This window comes from Neodiprion lecontei, chromosome 2 (assembly GCF_021901455.1).
Source record: "Neodiprion lecontei isolate iyNeoLeco1 chromosome 2, iyNeoLeco1.1, whole genome shotgun sequence".
In the NCBI taxonomy this organism is placed as follows: domain Eukaryota; kingdom Metazoa; phylum Arthropoda; class Insecta; order Hymenoptera; family Diprionidae; genus Neodiprion; species Neodiprion lecontei.
The window spans coordinates 7085869-7103318 of NC_060261.1; the positions used below are offsets into that span (position 1 = coordinate 7085869).

The following is a 17450-nucleotide window of genomic DNA, read 5'->3' on the forward strand; positions in this document are numbered from 1 at the left end:
GGGGATACATCGGAAATATTCCGAACATAACCGAACGTCGAATAAGACCGTCTCAAGCTCAGTCTTCGTCAAGACGGTCTTGAATGAAATAAGCTAGCGCTTGAGACCAAATTCTTGACGAAGACCGTCTTGTTTTCCGACTATGAATACATAGCATCTCAAGACGGTCTTGAACGAATAAGACGATCTTCACCAAGACGGTCTTAAGCACCGCCTTGAGACCTGACTATGAATACGGGCCCTAGTGTGGGAAATCCCGCAGGCCATTCGCCGACTTCAACTGCAATTGAATCGACGTCTTTTCTTGTAACAAGTTATCGAACACCTGTTTCCATACTATTCGTTATTAGGATGAATTTATGCACATGCAGAAATTATTTAATCTCTAATTAGAACTAAAAAGCTGTCGAGACTAATAAGAAAACTTTACTTTCCTATGACTTTACTACACTAATAAGGGGTCGATGACACCCGAGATAGACCAACATAGCGAATGTGGACCAATAGATGCGCCTGCAAACAAACGAATGTGGTCGCAGGCAAGAAATGTAGGTAGCTGTTTTTTAGGCACCGCGACAAAACGCTGGCCGCCGGTAATGTGCAGCGATAAAGATGCGGATTAATAGTTGAACGTCAAACAGCACGGATTAGTAATTACTATACTAGGATAATTTTCCAATCTATACCAATATCTTTCTATTCATGATGCTGGGCAATAGGTCTCGATGAATGATTTTAGAAACTTTTAGAATGAACTCATTGCTATTGCACGTGACACTTAGGAGAGGTTATAACAGCCCAAATTGTTACAAATATTGTACACAAACTAAACATGGTACGTATTGTTCGTTGATTGAATTATTCAGTTAATTTTTTTAAGTACAATAAGCATTGCAAAAAACTCTGCCGTATCAAGACCATTCAATGAATTAAATTCAGCTAATGTATTTTATTTCTTCTCAATTTTAGATTTCCCCACTACGTACAATTGTAAAGATGTGGAAAGCAAATGGTACGATATCTGGGAGAAAAATAAATATTTCTCGACAAAACATAGCGATAAAACTTCATTCACAATTATATTACCACCACCCAATGTAACGGGTACATTACATCTGGGACATTCACTGACTGCAGTAATACAAGATTCGCTGGCAAGATGGTAGATAAAAATTCAGAGATATTTAATAATTATTTCACTGTCTGGGATTTCTAAATACTTTCTATTGTCAAAATTATATTTACCTTTAAATATTAGAAACTATTTACTGATTAAGGCTCTGACATTTATAAACCGTCAATGGTTGCTGCTCTGCTAGAGTCACGGTTCAAAGAAAGATGACTAAAAGTCACATTTTAAGGAAAAATAGCACCAGATTTAGGAAAAGTCTTTTCTATTAAAAATGACTCTTGCCCACTTGTTTCACGCAATTGTGTTTGAAAATCATTCTAAATACTATTTTCTAACAGGTACAGAATGAGAGGCCATCCAGTTGTGTGGGTACCGGGACTGGATCATGCAGGAATAGCTACGCAGGTGGTTGTCGAAAAGCAATTAAAAAAAAGTAAGGGATTATCTCGGCATGACCTTGGGAAGGAAGAATTTTTATCGCATGTCGAGAGTTGGAAAAATGAAAAAGAGGATGTAATATACAAGCAATTGAAATCATTTGGAGCTAGTCTGGATTGGTCCAGAAAATTTTTCACCAAGGACGAGGTATCAGCTGAATAAATAAACTTTTAATTTACATTGAAAATCACATTGGTTATTAGTGCAGTTTTTAATTTATAGAGATGTAGCAACGCTGTAACAGAAGCATTTGTTCAATTGGCTGAACGAAACTTAGTTTATAGAGATAAGTCTATAGTCAACTGGTCTCCAACTCTTCGCAGTGCTATATCTGATATCGAAGTTGATTATATTCCGGTTACAGGAAAAACTGAAATAGAAATTCCTGGTTATGAGAAAAAAATCACGTTCGGACAAATTACTGAATTCTCTTACAAGCTTCAAAATTCTGGTAATTAAACTGAAAATAAAATGATCATGTTTTAAATTGTATACATTCCAAAATCTTTGAACATTATCACTTTCTCACTCTGTGATAGAGAAATTTTCAATCTTATTTCAGACGAAGTCCTGACTGTAGCATCTACGCGACCTGAGACCATGTTAGGAGATGTAGCGGTGGCTGTACATCCAGAGGATGAAAGATATTCTCGATACATTGGTTCTCAGGTGTGGCATCCATTTAGAAAAACTCATATTCCTATAATTGCTGACCGATTTGTAAACATGACTTTTGGCACAGGTAAAAAAATCACCAAACAGGTATACAAAAATTGGTACTTATATCGTCAGACTAAACAGCATTCAAGCTTTTATAATGGATTTAACACCCATTTATTGAAAATTGTACTTACAGGTGCGGTAAAAATTACTCCAGCACATGATCCAGCTGATTTAGAAGTTGCTAAAAGACACAATTTAGAAATAATCGATGTTATCGATGAGAAGGGTAACATAATATCGAAAACTGAACTATTTCAGGTACTATGAATTTATCACTAAGATGCAGATTAGTTGCTATTTTTGCAGACAAACTGCTATTTTTTCGTTTTTCACCATAAATTATTATTTTCAAGATTATTAAACTCCAAACTTTGTATTTTCCATGTTTGCGAAACAATAGGGAGTTCCAAGATTCTTGGTACGTGAACTAATTTTGACGCATTTGGCTAATGATAATGCTTTAGGAGAAATTAAAGATCATAACATGGTAGTACCAAAATGTTCTCGGTCAGGTGATGTTATAGAGCATCTACTTAAGGAGCAGTGGTTTATTAAATGTAAAAGCATGTCTGCTCTTGCGTTAGAAGCTGTTAAAAATGGCACCCTAAAGATTGATCCATCTGTACATGAACGGACATGGTACAATTGGCTTGAAAACATCAAGTAAGACTTCTGATGTTTACTACCTATTGTTATCAGTTTAAAAAAATCCTGTTGATTTATCGACATCTGGTACAATGCATTGAATATTACCGATAATGGTCAAAATATTGTTCAGAGACTGGTGTGTATCAAGACAATTGTGGTGGGGACATCGCATTCCAGCGTATCTTTGCAGTAACGGTTCAGAATCTACTTGGATTATTGCACGAACTGAAAATGAAGCTCTGGTCAAAGCTCGAAACAAATTTGGCAATGAGGTGACGATTAAACAGGATGAGGATGTTTTAGACACATGGTTTTCATCGGCGCTTCTACCCTTTACTGTAATGGGTTGGCCCAATCAAGTATGAATTTGCAATACTTTCTTATTTTCTAGAGTTATTGAATAGTTATTCTTCATTTTTATTACCTACATTCTTTTGTCACTTCTAAAACATTTTACTTTACCCAGGTCTTGAAATCTATTATATGTTTTTCAGACTGGCGATTATAAGAAGTTTTACCCGCTGTCAATGCTTGAAACTGGTCATGACATACTTTTCTTTTGGGTAACAAGAATGGTCATGCTTGGTACAGAACTAACTGGTCAGTTACCTTTCAAGGTATGGTGATCATACAAATTTGTTTACGACATTTTTTCCTTGCGCAAACGCATGAACAGATTTATACTTCCAGGAAATACTTTTGCACGGAGTTTTGTGTGATAACCAAGGAAAAAAGATGTCAAAAAGTCTTGGTAATGTCATAACTCCGGAAAATATTACTCAGGGTATATCATTGCAAGTAAGTGCTACAATTTTTTTTTCCAACGGAAAGATAGCAATCTACATTTTTTCAATGATCAAATATCACAACTATTGCTCGAAATATTCAATTTTTTTTATTTACAGAATCTCAATGAACAAGCCAAACAGAATTATAAAGCTGGTATATTTTCGCATAAGGAGCTAGAGAGAACGGTGAATCTGAATAATAAAATGTTTCCAAATGGAATCCCTGAATGTGGAAATGATGCATTACGACTTACATTATCTTCCCTCGAAATAAAGAGTTAGTCACGAGTTTCGTCAGCAGATTTTTTTAATTCAAATCTCTTGATAGAATGCTCAACATGACCGTTTCATAATAAAAGTATCTTCATTCTCCCGTAGGTCACTACATAAATTTTGACGTAAGTGAATGCGTGACAAATAAGCTGTTTTGTAACAAAATCTGGCAAGCAAGTAAGTTTATCCTTCTTGCAACGTCAAAACATCCATGTCTTCCTGATGCAAAACTAAGTTCAATCGATAAATGGATACTAAGCAGACTATCATCGATGGTGACAACTGTGAATGAAGCATTTTTACACAGAAATCTTCACCTTGTGACGTCAAAAATGAAAAACTTTTTTTACCGGGACTTCTGCGATTGGTATTTGGTATGCATTTTTTCAATCAACACTTATTGAATAGACTATTATTTTAAATATTTTTCTTCATCAATTAATATTCGACCAACTATTAACAAAGGTTCGCGAATTCACAAGCTTGTGAAGAGGACCTCCACTCTGATATAGACACTTGTATTAACATTACGTATTCACTAGGAAGCAACAAAGCCAGGACTGGCACATCTAGAAGGAAATACAGCCAGTGGACACATACGTACTTTGATCAAGTGTCTGGATGTTTCTCTGAGGATAATTGCACCGATCACACCTTACCTGGCTGATGAATTATATTCACTACTGTCTCAGCGCATAGACACATTGCCAACTTTGAAGTCACTCATGCAAACAACTTATCCCACATCGGAAGAGGTATTGCAGTTGATAGAGTATAGTTAAGTTGAAAACTGATATTTTACATCGCATTACTTATGTAATTTTCACAGTTTCAAGAATTTAGAGATGAGGTTCTAGAAGAAAATATTGGAAACGTTTGGAAAGTCGTATCAACGATAAGAAGTCTTATCTCTACGAGTAATATAAAGTCGAAGACGAGTGAAGGTAATATATTAAATGAAAAAATCGCAAGTGAATGGTAGAAATATAAAATCTGTTACAATATAGTACCATTTTCTATTACAGCACACGTCGTGCTCAGTGCAGAAGATAATATGGATTTGTTTATTGAAAATTCAAGCGTTATTGCCGCGTTAAGTAGAGTTCAGGGAGTGAAAGTAGCACTTGAAAATAATTACGATAAAATGGAGAATTGTATATCTGATACAGTTGGGAGTCATGCTGTGATATATCTTTCAATTAAGGTAAAACAAAATTATTACGTTTTGTACATATATTTCAACCTTTAAATTTCCGCATAAAAGAATCCTCCTAATTTCTGCAACATAAACACTAAATTATCGATAATTAAAGTAATTAATTTTGATAGGATCCAAAGCAAGCAGAACAAATTCAAGACAGGATTAAAAGAAAGGTCTCCGCGTTAGAGGGGCAAATGAACCGATTGTTACAATTGACTTCAGCACCTGGTTATATTGCCAAGGCACCCGTGGATGTACAGAGCAAGCATTTGCAAAAGGTAACTTTGTGATATTTGTAAGTGACGAACCGATTGTTTGTACTGGAATATTTTTTCTTTTCTACAGAAAGATAGAATACGGCAAGAGTTGGAAAAACTCAGGCAAATGAGAGCAAACAGTGCATGACCAAAAAGATTATTGAGTCTAGCTTGCAATGTATGAGATTTGGTACGCTGTGTGTAGGTAATTCAACACATGAGAATACTAAATTGCTACATAGATCAGATGCTCGTCGCAACATCGTTTATGCAGTACGTTTTTCATATACTTCAGACTTAAATTTGTTATAATATTAAAATTTACTGAATGATAATTTTACAGCTGAGTCCTAGTATCATGATACAATCAATTTACATTATTTGATAGTGATGAAAAAAATTCTCTGTCACTTAATTAGGCAAAAGTTACACTTCAATTTTCGTCAACCTCCATCTCATTTTCACTGCTGCCATCACTGGTAGATTCTTCACCTTGACTTTCAGATTCTGAGCTTTCAGAATCAATCCATGTTTGCGAAGTAATGTCGCTTTTGATTATTGTTTTCCATTCATCTAACTTACGAAAGTCTGTAAACCAGGAGAGCAGAAGAAATTGAGAAAATGTTTGATCTCGGTTCAATTACTATTAATTTGCTACCTAAATGTTCTACAAATTGTAACTGATTATATAATTCACCCAATTTGTAGAAATCATTAAGAGTGTATTGTCTGTCTCCATCTTCAAACATCCCACCAAACAAGTACAGCACTCCATGCTTGATGGCGAGCCCAGGATTAATTCGAGGAGATGGTGAGAAAATATCATCTGGTCGTTTTTCCTCCTTAATTGTACTGTTGGTCATACTGGACGGACCAACAGTGACCTGAGTATGGATAAGTGAAGTGTGAATTTAATTATTTTTTTTTGTCGTCAACCGTTTTGTTGTTACTTATCATTTTGAATTCGTAGTGAAATTTTATCTAACAAGGCTTCATTGTAATCATGGATTATTATTCGAATCAAAAAGATCATTTTACTGCGGCAATTCTGTTGTATATAGATATATACAAGTAGTAAATTCATTGAAAATAATAAAAATCAAAATAGTATCAAGTATTACTAACCGTGAAAATTCCATCAGAGACAATAGTTGGTTCAGAAGTGACATCCATCGCTTTCGGAACTTCATGGTCACTACTATCGTCATTGTCACTACTTTCTTCGTTAATATCACCATCTTCTTTTTGTTTTCTACGTTTTCGCCTCTCTTGCGGGTTTTTCTTTCCGCTCAATGTTACTATGAAACCAGAAATGATTTCTATTATGTAAAGTTACTTCATCGTAACTGTACTTAAGCGTCCATATCCCCAAATCTTGTTTCATTCAGTTGAAATTGAGGCCGTCAAACTCATAATTTTTTCGTTACATACCTGTTCTCCATTGGTACTTTTCAAGATCCAGTGCGATGAGGTCATTGAAAAATGTTCCTTTAAGGTCTTCTTCATTTTCTTCTTCGTCAAAAACACCACCAAACATATATGCGAGATTTGATTGAGCCAAAATCGCTGTAGCGCTACATCTTGGTGATATTGATATACCACTTTGTTTCAGAAGCGTCCATTTCCATTTTAATCCAGTCTGATCATTTTCTAAAATTTGAATCCATGGTTTCATAATCAGAAAGTTACAAAGCTATTTTTTTCCAATGCAAAACTCACTCTCTGGGCTCAATAAAAACATATCAGTGTGTACGTGACCCTTATCCACATCTTTTTTAATTCTCTCTTTACTGTAGCCACCGTAAACTAGAATTTTATTATCCGGTGTTGGTAATACTACACATCCAGATCGAGGAGCTGGTGGAGTGCCTGAAATAAATGTATTTACACAATGATGGTAGACTATAGTAGATATGATTATAATATTACATCTTTCATTTCAAATTACTGTAAATTAGATTTTAGAGTTTTTAAAAAAGTGTGAGAAAAATTTTTCCACACACTACAAACCTGAAGGCTCCAACTTGTTCCATTTGTATGTTGTGAGATTAAATACAAAAACGTCGTTAAAATATTTGTAATCTCTGACATTGTCGTGAAACCCACCGAATATAAATAGTTGTTTTTTCATATATACCATTCTATGACCACTTCTCGCTGATGGTCCACCAGTGGCCCTAGTTAATTAAAAAAAGAAGTCCAATGAAAAAAATTGCATATTTGCTCAACATTCAAATTTACTAACAGTACTCTTGCGCTCACCCAATTTTCTCCCATTTCTTATCCCCAAAGTGATAGACCCATAGATCTCTATAGTGGTAGAACTGTGACTGCGAAGGGCTTGAATATTCACCACCGAAGACCCACAGTTGACCTTTATTTATTGGAACAGCTAGCGCTTGATGTCCGCATCTGGGTGCTGGGCCACCAGGTGCCTTAATTACGGACCATTCGTTGTTGCTTATATTGTAAAAGAACATGTCTCCGTACACAAGTGTCTAAAACGAATGTCACAATGTTGTTTTAAAGGGATGTTCATTGATGAAACTGAACTTAAATGAGAATTGATACATATATTTGAACATGTCTCCGTACACAAGTGTCTAAAACGAATGTCACAATGTTGTTTTAAAGGGATGTTCATTGATGAAACTGAACTTAAATGAGAATTGATACATATATTTGCACCATAGATTTTATGAATACCGTTTGTCCATTGTAGAACTCCCCCCCAAGCATTACTAGCTCATCTTTGAAAGGATGAGTGGTTAATGAGAAATTTACACGATGTGACGGCGGTGCGACAACCGCTTCAACGACACGTTGCCTCTTTGCCTCTTCCCGCTCAATTTCTGCCACCACTTTCTCGATATCATCCTACAACACACAACAAAACAATTGCTCATTTGTCAGATGCTAAGTGTTATTCTGTTCTAAGTGTGTGAACAATCGTTGAGCAACAAGGAAGGAAGTCTTGAACTATGTTCAAAACTAACGTAAGTTACGACCATTTCTCGATTCTCACATGAATTAATGTAGCACGATGATTCGATTGGTTAAATTCAGCTGTGGAAATTTTTGAAATATGTGAAGAAATTAAGTTACCGGAACAACCGCTGGTAACGTAATTTGTATTTTTAGCACTCTACGATGCTAAACTAACCTCTCCGAGTGCAGCCAACTCTTTCTTTTGCTTTGCAGTAAGTTTTTTTTCTGTTTTCATAGCTGTTTTATCAATACCACTAACTTTCTTCTTATTTTTGTCTTTTTTACCCATTGCTAATCGGTAAATTTAACGAAATCAACAGAAATTCTTGGTAAGATTGACAACTTAACCTAACACTCCACTATCAACCGGCAAACACGTGTTGAGTGTTCACGAAACATGGTGGTGTTCTGAAATAATAATCGTCTCTGAGTTTCCAGTTGCCACCAATGCTTTCAATCGGGTTAGGAGCGGGAATACCCTGTGATCTCTACTACACAGGAATAACTTTTATCTACGCCGATGCGAAAATTAAATTTTCTCCCGTCTCCGCAAGCGTTGACTGAAGATATAATCCTGTTCGAATTGATGAGGTTATAAATCACGGTATTTCTTCTATTTTCCGTCTGGCTGTATATTACCTGACAGGGTAAGTGCCAATAATCATAATATTCAACATCTCAATTTTAGTTGTAGGGTATTTTGATTCATTCGTTCAACATAATTTTCTGCATATTTTTATTGGCAGATAATTAAAATCAGCACAAGAAATGTGACAATTTGTACATTTGAGTTGTAATTGCAAAATTCATAGGTCTGTATGTATGTAACATAATAGTTGACAGAAATAATAATGACAGAAATATGTGACAGAATAGCGAAATTAAAATGAAGCTTGTTTGTCTTGCATGGGTCTCGGTGGAAAATATGTGTAAGGAATGGAGAATGATGGACAGCAATCGAAGCAGATCTTGGCCAGCTGCCATTTGTTGCACAAAACATACGTAGCCGAATATGCCAAATATTGATTACACAAGAATGAGTAGTATAATTAGCATTAGGCTGTCTGGCGGTTATCTTAGTCAAAAAGCAGGGTTTTGAAAATTTTGACAAGATGATACGTTGCTTCAGCTGCAGTACTTTCCTCTTTACCACAAGATTTTATAGTCGCAGTTTCTTGAACGTTTCTCACGATTTGCCATTAAATGTCCTTTATTTTTTGATGTACTTGATTAATATCGTTTGTCACAAATGCTTCGGTTGCCTTGTGCCTTCGGAGTAATTTCTTCGATTGATCTGCTGCTGTCTTGAATTGCCACCAGAACTTTGATTATGATAATTTTGGTACATTTCTGACCATAGTTGGTTCAAAGTTTGTTCTGAATCACCAGAGATAGAAGATGAAATTTGATCATTCTCAGAACAGAGTTGCAATTTATCTTTCAACATGGCTTTCTTGTCTGTACTTAGTTTGGTAGCTTCCATCAGTAATGCAAGGCGGATTTTTACTGCCCACGCATAATATACATTCACATTGTTCTGATAAGAAACGAAATATGTCTGAAATATGAAAGATTTTGTTGGTACAAACGAAAAAATTAATCATGGTAGTTAAAAAAATTTCGAATAATGCGATACTCATGCGAGTATAATTTCTACTATTTTCACGTTATAGTACAAATGGGCATATGTACAGAAAATTGAATTATTATTTCAACTAAATAATGTACGTATATTTCGTATAATATAAATCAACTCTATACCTTTAGGCTTTTGGCATTTGGATCAATTTGAACAGCGTTGTCCAAGTATTGACTTGCTGACAAAACATCATCCATATGAAACAAATAATACACTCCAATTTTAATGTTTATTTCTTGAATTTGGGCATCAGGATCTTTGTTGTACTTCGTCAATAACTCCAACATATATGGCAGTGGATTCCAATCAGGTTTAACTTTTTTCCTACACTCTATATACTGCCATTCAGCCTGAAAATTTTCTTTCTCTATTGCAGTCGTGTAATAACGAAGAGCGGCCTAAAAGTTTAATTAAAAACTGTTCAGTTTATTTCAGTAGTTTTCATATACTGTCTGTGATATTTCAATTCATTGTAATCTCAACTATTCATTAATCAAATGAAAATTGCACTAATATTTCTGTTCATGTCAACCAGGTAACATTAATCAAAAGTAGTTATAAACTGAATATCAACAAATTGACAACATTGTGTATAATTTATCAGTCATTACCTTAAAGTCTTGATTGCATTTTTCCTCGTATATAGCCATGTAATGTGCATATTTCGGAGAATCGGGCATCTTTTCAGCTACGTAATCCAGACAACGCTTTGCCAAACTACAATCCTTCGCTCGTACAAGTCCTAGAGCTAATTGTAATTGCACCTTACAACAAGTTCGTTCACCAGCAGCAACTTGCTTATACATTCTATTAGCCTCTTCAGTGTTTTTAGACTCTCGATACATTCGGGCCAAATATACACCAAACAAAGCGTTCTTAGAAAGTTCGTAAGCCTTCTGAAAACCAAATGATTCATGTTCATCTGGCAGGCTATCAGTCGAACAATTCCTCTTTCTTAAGGTTCGGCAATTTTTCCCGACCAAAAAGTGCCATTTGCCATTACTGGGCTCATGCTGGACAGCCTCTTGTGCAAATTTGATTGCCATGGAATTATCAGTGACGTTGTACAGTGACCAGGCTAAACATTGGCACCCGGACAACATGGCTAATTCCGTTTCATTCATGTCCTTAATATTGCATATTTCTTTCAGCAGTTCGTCTGCCTGTGTCAGCTGCCCCATCTGTTGAAGCACATAGTACTTTGTTCCAAATAAAATGTGTTTCAGGACACGTTCCACGCTTTCCAGTGTTTTCCTGATTTTCATTATTATAATATTGTTAGATCAGTGAAACAAGATGAATAATTCAATGTAAAATTTGATCAGTACTTTCAGTATAAGTACAAATTAGAATAGTATTCCATTACATTTTTATAAAATTCGTGTATTCAGATTGAGTTTTACACTTGAATTTCTCTCAAGAGAGCATATATTGTTCAGAAAAATCAAGCTTCTTGATTATCAAACTTAAGCCATTTAGTTTTTCTCGTTACATTGTGGTATCAAACTAACGTTATGGAAAAACGTTTATAGTAAATAATATCAAGAACCTTTGTTTAATTTTAAGAAAACTATCTTCAGCGCCCTTGATGCATTCTATAGCGGCTTGCGGATTCTCGTTCGATACATTCTCATAGGCCAGCATGAGATGGTAAATTAATACAAATTCTGGAAACTGATCTTGGGTGTCAGTAACATCTTCATAACGAGACTCATCGTTTAATAATCGTACTCGAATTTCCATGATTTTCCCCATATCCCAAGTGAATGGACAGCTGAGTTTTGTCATAGATTTTCCGTCAACGTCAAAAGTTTTTGACGATGCAGGTGAAACCTCTGAAAAATAGGTGTACATTTAAACTATACATGGGTACCTTCTTTATGCTTAAGTCGAAAGCACTTGAATTTCTACTTTCAGATATGATTCAAATTTGTTTTCCTACCCGTGCATTGAAAGTTCGAACCCTTCACATTCCCGAAACCATTTTCCCGAATCGTTGTTTCACTCAACCTGTTGTAACACCGAATCGTCATTTTCCTGCAGTTTCCCAACAAATGAAATTCCCGGATTGTCGTATTGCCGATCTACTGAATTCCTCAGGTCTGCGGGGAATCGGGCAGGTCAGGAACATAACAATGCGGGAATTTGCTAGGTCGGGAAAGTGTCGATTCGAGAATTCTATCCGTCGGAAAATTGGTGGTTCGGGGTTATTACGAATACGGAAAAACGCCGATTCGGGAATTCACTAGGTCGGGAAAATAGTGGTTCGAAAACGTGACGGTTTCGGGAAAACGGTTTCGGAAACGGGGCACTTTATGCAAGCTCCACAGGCTTCGTAAGTGAAACTTTCCAAGTAGTCTGGTCGAGAAGTGAGTTCACTGAGAAAAATCGTTAGAATGGTCTTAAAAATATGGCGATTGGTGCATTGGATTCAGAATTTAAAATGATGAAACCGGTATTTTTTAATTAATCCGCCATTAGAAATTTCAATAGTTATAAACAAAAAACGAAAAGAAAAAAAGGGAGTCTCCGTTTTATAGCTATAATTTCAAAAATATAAAAGATAAATGAATTTTGAGAAAAGATCCTAAAAGAGGAGGAAATTTCCGATGAAAAAGTCCATACTCCCGGAATTCTAGCTTTATTATTTATAATTTTAATTTAACGTTGAAAATAGGACTCCGCGCGGCCGTTTCGGTGCCTAGGCGTCACCGCCTAGCGAAGCATGCAACACGAAACAATTTTTTTATAACATTCAGTATTAATTTAAAAATTTGAATAAATTATAGTGTTATCTAGACACTTGAAGGAATGTAGTCTTACCAGAAAAAATTTTTTAACCCGATTTTCGTTTAAGTTATTTCATTGTTAATTAACTCATTTTTCGTAGACTTGACTTTTCATAAAATCACTTGTAAAAGTTTAAAAAATGGGTCTATAAATTTTTTTTCTTTTGTGAGCTCTTCTTATATAAATAATAAACAAGATTCAGTGGTAAAAGTTTATAAAAGTTTTTTCATTTGTTTATAATGATTTTTCAAATTTATCAAAAATGGAAAAATCCGGCCAATGTTATGAAAAAAATTTTTTTTCATAAATCTTGAATTTTGGTTGTTTTTAAATTAATATGTTGCGTTTATTAGCTTGGCTGAAAATTTTTTAACGTGTATTGTTTAAAAATTTATTATAAACAAATAGACAAGTTGAATATTTTTGAAAAATTTTTTTTGGTCATTTTATTGTTGTAGTGAAATAATGATTTTAAAAAAAAAAATTTTTTCTTAAAAAAATTATTTAATTGTTTATAACTGTTTTTTTCATTTATCCACCATTTAAATTATTTATTAAGAAATAATTTTTTTTCTAAAAATCATCATTTACAATTGTTAATATAATTATGAAAAAATTTTTTTTTTCTATTTGAATTTTCATTGTTTATTTTATAAACAATTTGTTATAAACAAATTTCTATTTTCATTTTATTTTTTTTTCGTTGCTTTAAAAAATTACAAATACAGCCATGTGCATCAGAGTTGTAAAAAAAATTTTTTGGGGTAAAGTATTTTAAAATTCAATAATAAATAGAGAAAAATTTTTTTTTACAACTCTGATGCACATGGCTGTATTTGTAATTTTTTAAAGCAACGAAAAAAAATAAAATGAAAATATAAATTTGTTTATAACAAATTGTTTATAAAATAAACAATGAAAATTCAGATAGAAAAAAAAAATTTTTTCATAATTATATTAACAATTGTAAATGATGATTTTTAGAAAAAAAATTATTCCTTAATAAATAATTTAAATGGTGGATAAATGAAAAAAACAGTTATAAACAATTAAATAATTTTTTTAAGAAAAAATTTTTTTTTTTAAATCATTATTTCACTACGAGATATTTTGTACAAAGTTATACTCCAATCTAATGTATAGGAACTAGGCGTGCGCGTTATTTCGGTATACCGAATTTTTTTCGGTATCTCATTCCTCGAAATGTATCCGTATGGGAACCTTCTGTCAATACCGATACCGAAATATCGAAATTTTGCTAAATACCGAAGTACCGAAATTTCTGATAATCTAAATACTACTTAGATTAAATACTAAATTTTCTTGGGAACTTGGACAGAATTGATAAGATTCAACTTATCAAAGAATCTTATCTGATAAGTTGAATCTTATCAATTCTGTCCAAGTTCCCAAGAAAATTTAGTATTTATTACATTTAACATGGATGAGAACCAAGATTTGGACTACTTAGATTATTGGTATTTACACAGTTCAATACAGATTTTTCTTAGTCTTTTTCCGACGATATTTGCAGATTAAAGTCTATCGAAATTTCGGTACTACGGTATTTACGGAAATTTTGATATTTCGATTAACCGAAACTACCGAATATGAAACCCGTAACGAAAATTAGTATCTAATTTCCAATACCGCGCACTCCTAATAGGAACTGACAAGAAATATGCGAAACTTATCCATGTCATTTTTTGTACAAAAATTTATTGTTTCGAGTTATCCTCTTTTGACACCTTGCTACGGAATTATCAATCTTGACTTTAATATGGAAAAATTATAAAATACCTGTCTCTTTATTGGTCGCTATGGAGCTCATGATGATATCGTTGTAAAAATTCAGCGCAACTTTATCGGGTGGCCACGCGAGTGTTTCGAAATACGTCTGATGGACTCCGAAGATTGAATGTTAATGGAGAAAAATGTCCTTTTATATGCAGGCATGCTGATTGGGAGGCATATCACTAGTGGTTCCCCTTTCCGTATTGTTTCGGCTTGTGGAGGGGTGGCGGGATTCCCCTGCTTATACGAGATCCTCGACACGCCTTCTGAGAATCATAGAGCTTGTGCTTGGAAATGATGTGTGATTTGAATCTTTTTCGGTAAAGGTTGAGAATATTTATTTATGCTATGCTTTTGTGAAATACTTTTTTATATAAGGTGACACATGCTTACATTTTTAATCCTGGAAGGTATTTTTTTGGGTAATGGCCACATTTTTAATGTACTTGGCGAAAGGTTTTTGCGCCAGAGGTGCTTTTTGGGAGGATCATAGTTACAATTGAAAAAGAAAGTCGCCTGGATAATTTTTTTGCTATATTGAATACAGAAATGATTGACTGGATTTTTTTAATTTCAACATGCTATACGAAATTTCGGAATTATGAATATTTGTAGTTTCAACGTCGGAAAATTCAAACTATTATTGATTGCTTCTAGTTTGTAAAAGAAAAAAAACCATGTATCAGAGAAAGTCTATAATCACGCAAACTTTGCATTATACAGCAGTGAATGAAATCTCATTAAAAGGAATTCAACTTCGAAAATCTGAAAATCATGTTACGGTTATTTAGCGAGCATGTCAATTTGCAAATTTGTGCTTTCAGTAGATGAAGTGTCGCACAAGCAATAATTGAACTCAGCATACAGACACAATATTTGTTTAGACAAAGGAAAAAAAAGAAACGGAATTCGTGCTATGAAGATTTAAAGTTTCAAATATTGATTACGGTTTATCACAGATACTAATGCATAGATTCGTGGATACTTTTTAAACATAGCGCAACCGAAATCTCATATTCATCTTTCAAGTTTGGTTTTTGAACTAATATAATTTTCGTTCGAAAGAGTGTCTAGATTAAGTTTAGAGAAGCTAATATTTCGAGTTTTTGGACTCAAAGTGTAAATCTTAACTCTCAATTCGCAGTTTTGCTCCGGTTCGACGTAGTAAAATTTTTGGGTACCTGATATCGTTTTTTCAGGCGCTGTTTCTTAATATCGTTCACTTTTAAAAATCAGAGAAATATTAAGAAAACATCGGTTGGTTTCGACGATTTGAATTTCTTGCAAATTGAATTCGACGCAAGACGCTAATTTGTTTTATGCACTTTTGAATCGTGTAATGCTTGGTTGAAAGGGTGTTGCAACAACGATCTGTAAATATTACTGGACTTATTGTTGATAATAATTTAGATCACTGAACGAGTCATATTGAATAGATGGCTGAATACGACATAAGCAAAGCAGAAAATCTCGAGCGGACACGGCGTCGGACATTTTGAGAGAACGGCACGCTATCACGGTTTGTAATCAATGCAATGTTTGTCTTAAGTGACTTTTTCGTTCATTGCTACATGTAAAGTTTGAGCGATTATGAATTCTCTCTGGAAGCATAGTTTTCCTTCTCTATGAAACTGTTTACAAATTAGAATCTGTTACCGGATAGAGGTATTGGTATTGACGAGCGGCTTGCAATACGCTTCTATACCCATCCAAGACGTTTTTTGGGCTTCTTTGGGTTCGTTCTTGTCGGTGCCTTCGCCTCGGGGAAAGGATGAGGAAGCAAGCAAAAAATCAAACGGAGAAAAGGTTTAATTGAATGTGTAGATAATTTATTGGACTAATGAGGAGTGTGAATGTTGTGAACGAAGTGGATTTTGGTATGGATGAAATTGGGATTTGATATTAGAAGTTGAGTTACTTGGACGTGGGAATAGAAGTTGATATTCAATACCAGAAAAAAAAATGTTGGTGGCGATTTTATTTTTTACTTGTAAGTATGATATGGAACGACTTTCACGTCTATTTCTGAACATCCGCTGATTAGATTACAGCGAGTAAGACCATGAGATTTCATATTATGTATGTTATATGTTTATTACAATGAGTGCTATCTGGTGCAAGCGGAAGCAGTTTCAACGCGGAATAATATATGGGCTATTCCACGCCAAACGGGATGGGTTTCGGCCAATGGTCAGTGAATTTGACATCCGGTTCGAGTCTTACTCCTTACTATATTGCGAAGAGTCTTCCATAGTTTTGGGTCCCAAATAATTCAAGTTCAAGGTATTTCCTGACGCATAGTCAAATATTTCCCCTGAAAACCTAACATTTGTTTACTGTTCATTATTACGTAGGATAAGAGCCAAGAGGTACAGTTATTTACACAAACTTCTCGTAAGATCCCGATCAAGTTGGGGTTCAGGATTACTACAAATATTTTATATAGTTATTATGAGTTGTAGTGTACTGGAAAAAATCTCTGATCTATTGAAACGAAGAATAAGAACCCAACCTTTCGGATGTTTCCACTGTAGTTGAGAAGATTTTGAATTCTGCGCCTACAGAAAATAGTTAAGATTAACCCATGTCTTTAGACTCGCTCGCTCTCTTGTAGTCTGCTTCCTGTATCAACCCATGACGTTAGATAAAGAAGCAAGTAATCCTGTTCCAGCTGATCAGAATGTACGTTCAAGTTAGTAACTTTACTATCAAAGAATATTTAAAAAAAACACGTTCACGTTATCATAACTTGACGGCCCTCGAGAAGGTTGAGACCAAT

At 34.4% G+C, this 17450-nt stretch overlaps 3 protein-coding genes across 5 annotated transcripts; 1 reads left to right on the top strand and 2 right to left on the bottom strand.

The window, feature by feature from the left end:
• The first annotated feature begins 559 nt into the window (after nucleotides 1–559).
• On the top strand, nucleotides 560–6305 carry LOC107227114 (valine--tRNA ligase). 2 transcript variants are annotated; one of them, XM_046730781.1, is made up of 18 exons: nucleotides 560–835; nucleotides 970–1162; nucleotides 1471–1717; nucleotides 1793–2021; nucleotides 2133–2312; nucleotides 2427–2551; nucleotides 2694–2956; nucleotides 3072–3300; nucleotides 3436–3558; nucleotides 3632–3739; nucleotides 3847–4006; nucleotides 4108–4376; nucleotides 4545–4757; nucleotides 4832–4946; nucleotides 5028–5206; nucleotides 5332–5481; nucleotides 5549–5733; nucleotides 6169–6305. In XM_046730781.1, exons 1-17 carry the CDS (start codon nucleotides 730–732, stop codon nucleotides 5606–5608), a joined length of 2949 nt encoding a protein of 982 aa, XP_046586737.1. In that variant the 5' UTR covers nucleotides 560–729; the 3' UTR covers nucleotides 5609–5733; nucleotides 6169–6305. The 2 variants fall into 2 exon arrangements, with proteins under 2 accessions (XP_046586737.1, XP_046586738.1); XM_046730782.1 differs by lacking the exon at nucleotides 6169–6305 and having other exon boundaries at nucleotides 5332–5606.
• LOC107227128 (kelch domain-containing protein 4) lies at nucleotides 5740–8862 on the bottom strand. The gene is made up of 9 exons (XM_015668180.2): nucleotides 8624–8862; nucleotides 8167–8337; nucleotides 7723–7958; nucleotides 7471–7637; nucleotides 7180–7329; nucleotides 6892–7110; nucleotides 6586–6758; nucleotides 6158–6344; nucleotides 5740–6048 (listed from the first exon to the last, which is right to left on the bottom strand). Exons 1-9 carry the CDS (start codon nucleotides 8735–8737, stop codon nucleotides 5894–5896), a joined length of 1572 nt encoding a protein of 523 aa, XP_015523666.1. The 5' UTR covers nucleotides 8738–8862; the 3' UTR covers nucleotides 5740–5893.
• A 315-nt stretch (nucleotides 8863–9177) lies between these two features.
• On the bottom strand, nucleotides 9178–14826 carry LOC107227147. Of its 2 annotated transcripts, XM_046730784.1 has the most exons (6): nucleotides 14678–14786; nucleotides 12030–12465; nucleotides 11637–11922; nucleotides 10699–11341; nucleotides 10210–10485; nucleotides 9178–10006 (listed from the first exon to the last, which is right to left on the bottom strand). In XM_046730784.1, the coding sequence occupies exons 2-6, from the start codon at nucleotides 12118–12120 to the stop codon at nucleotides 9692–9694; spliced, it is 1611 nt and encodes a 536-aa protein (XP_046586740.1). In that variant the 5' UTR covers nucleotides 12121–12465; nucleotides 14678–14786; the 3' UTR covers nucleotides 9178–9691. The 2 variants fall into 2 exon arrangements, with proteins under 2 accessions (XP_046586740.1, XP_015523689.1); XM_015668203.2 differs by lacking the exon at nucleotides 12030–12465 and having other exon boundaries at nucleotides 9179–10006; nucleotides 14678–14826.
• Between the last annotated feature and the right edge of the window lie 2624 nt (nucleotides 14827–17450).

Excerpts from the sequence above, each read along its gene's own strand:
- LOC107227128 (XM_015668180.2), bottom strand. The coding sequence starts at position 8,737 with ATGGGTAAAAAAGACAAAAATAAGAAGAAAGTTAGTGGTATTGATAAA. Across the intron at positions 7,111-7,179 it reads GTTTTTATTGAGCCCAGAGA|AAAATGATCAGACTGGATTA; the intron begins GTGAGTTTTGCA and ends TTCAAATTTTAG. Across the intron at positions 6,759-6,891 it reads AAAGTACCAATGGAGAACAG|TAACATTGAGCGGAAAGAAA; the intron begins GTATGTAACGAA and ends CTGGTTTCATAG.
- LOC107227114 (XM_046730781.1), top strand. The coding sequence starts at position 730 with ATGATTTTAGAAACTTTTAGAATGAACTCATTGCTATTGCACGTGACA. Across the intron at positions 3,740-3,846 it reads CTCAGGGTATATCATTGCAA|AATCTCAATGAACAAGCCAA; the intron begins GTAAGTGCTACA and ends TTTTATTTACAG. Across the intron at positions 4,947-5,027 it reads AAAGTCGAAGACGAGTGAAG|CACACGTCGTGCTCAGTGCA; the intron begins GTAATATATTAA and ends TTTCTATTACAG.
- LOC107227147 (XM_046730784.1), bottom strand. The coding sequence starts at position 12,120 with ATGACGATTCGGTGTTACAACAGGTTGAGTGAAACAACGATTCGGGAA. Across the intron at positions 11,342-11,636 it reads TTTCTTAAAATTAAACAAAG|GAAAACACTGGAAAGCGTGG; the intron begins GTTCTTGATATT and ends AATGAAAATCAG. Across the intron at positions 10,486-10,698 it reads AATGCAATCAAGACTTTAAG|GCCGCTCTTCGTTATTACAC; the intron begins GTAATGACTGAT and ends TTAAACTTTTAG.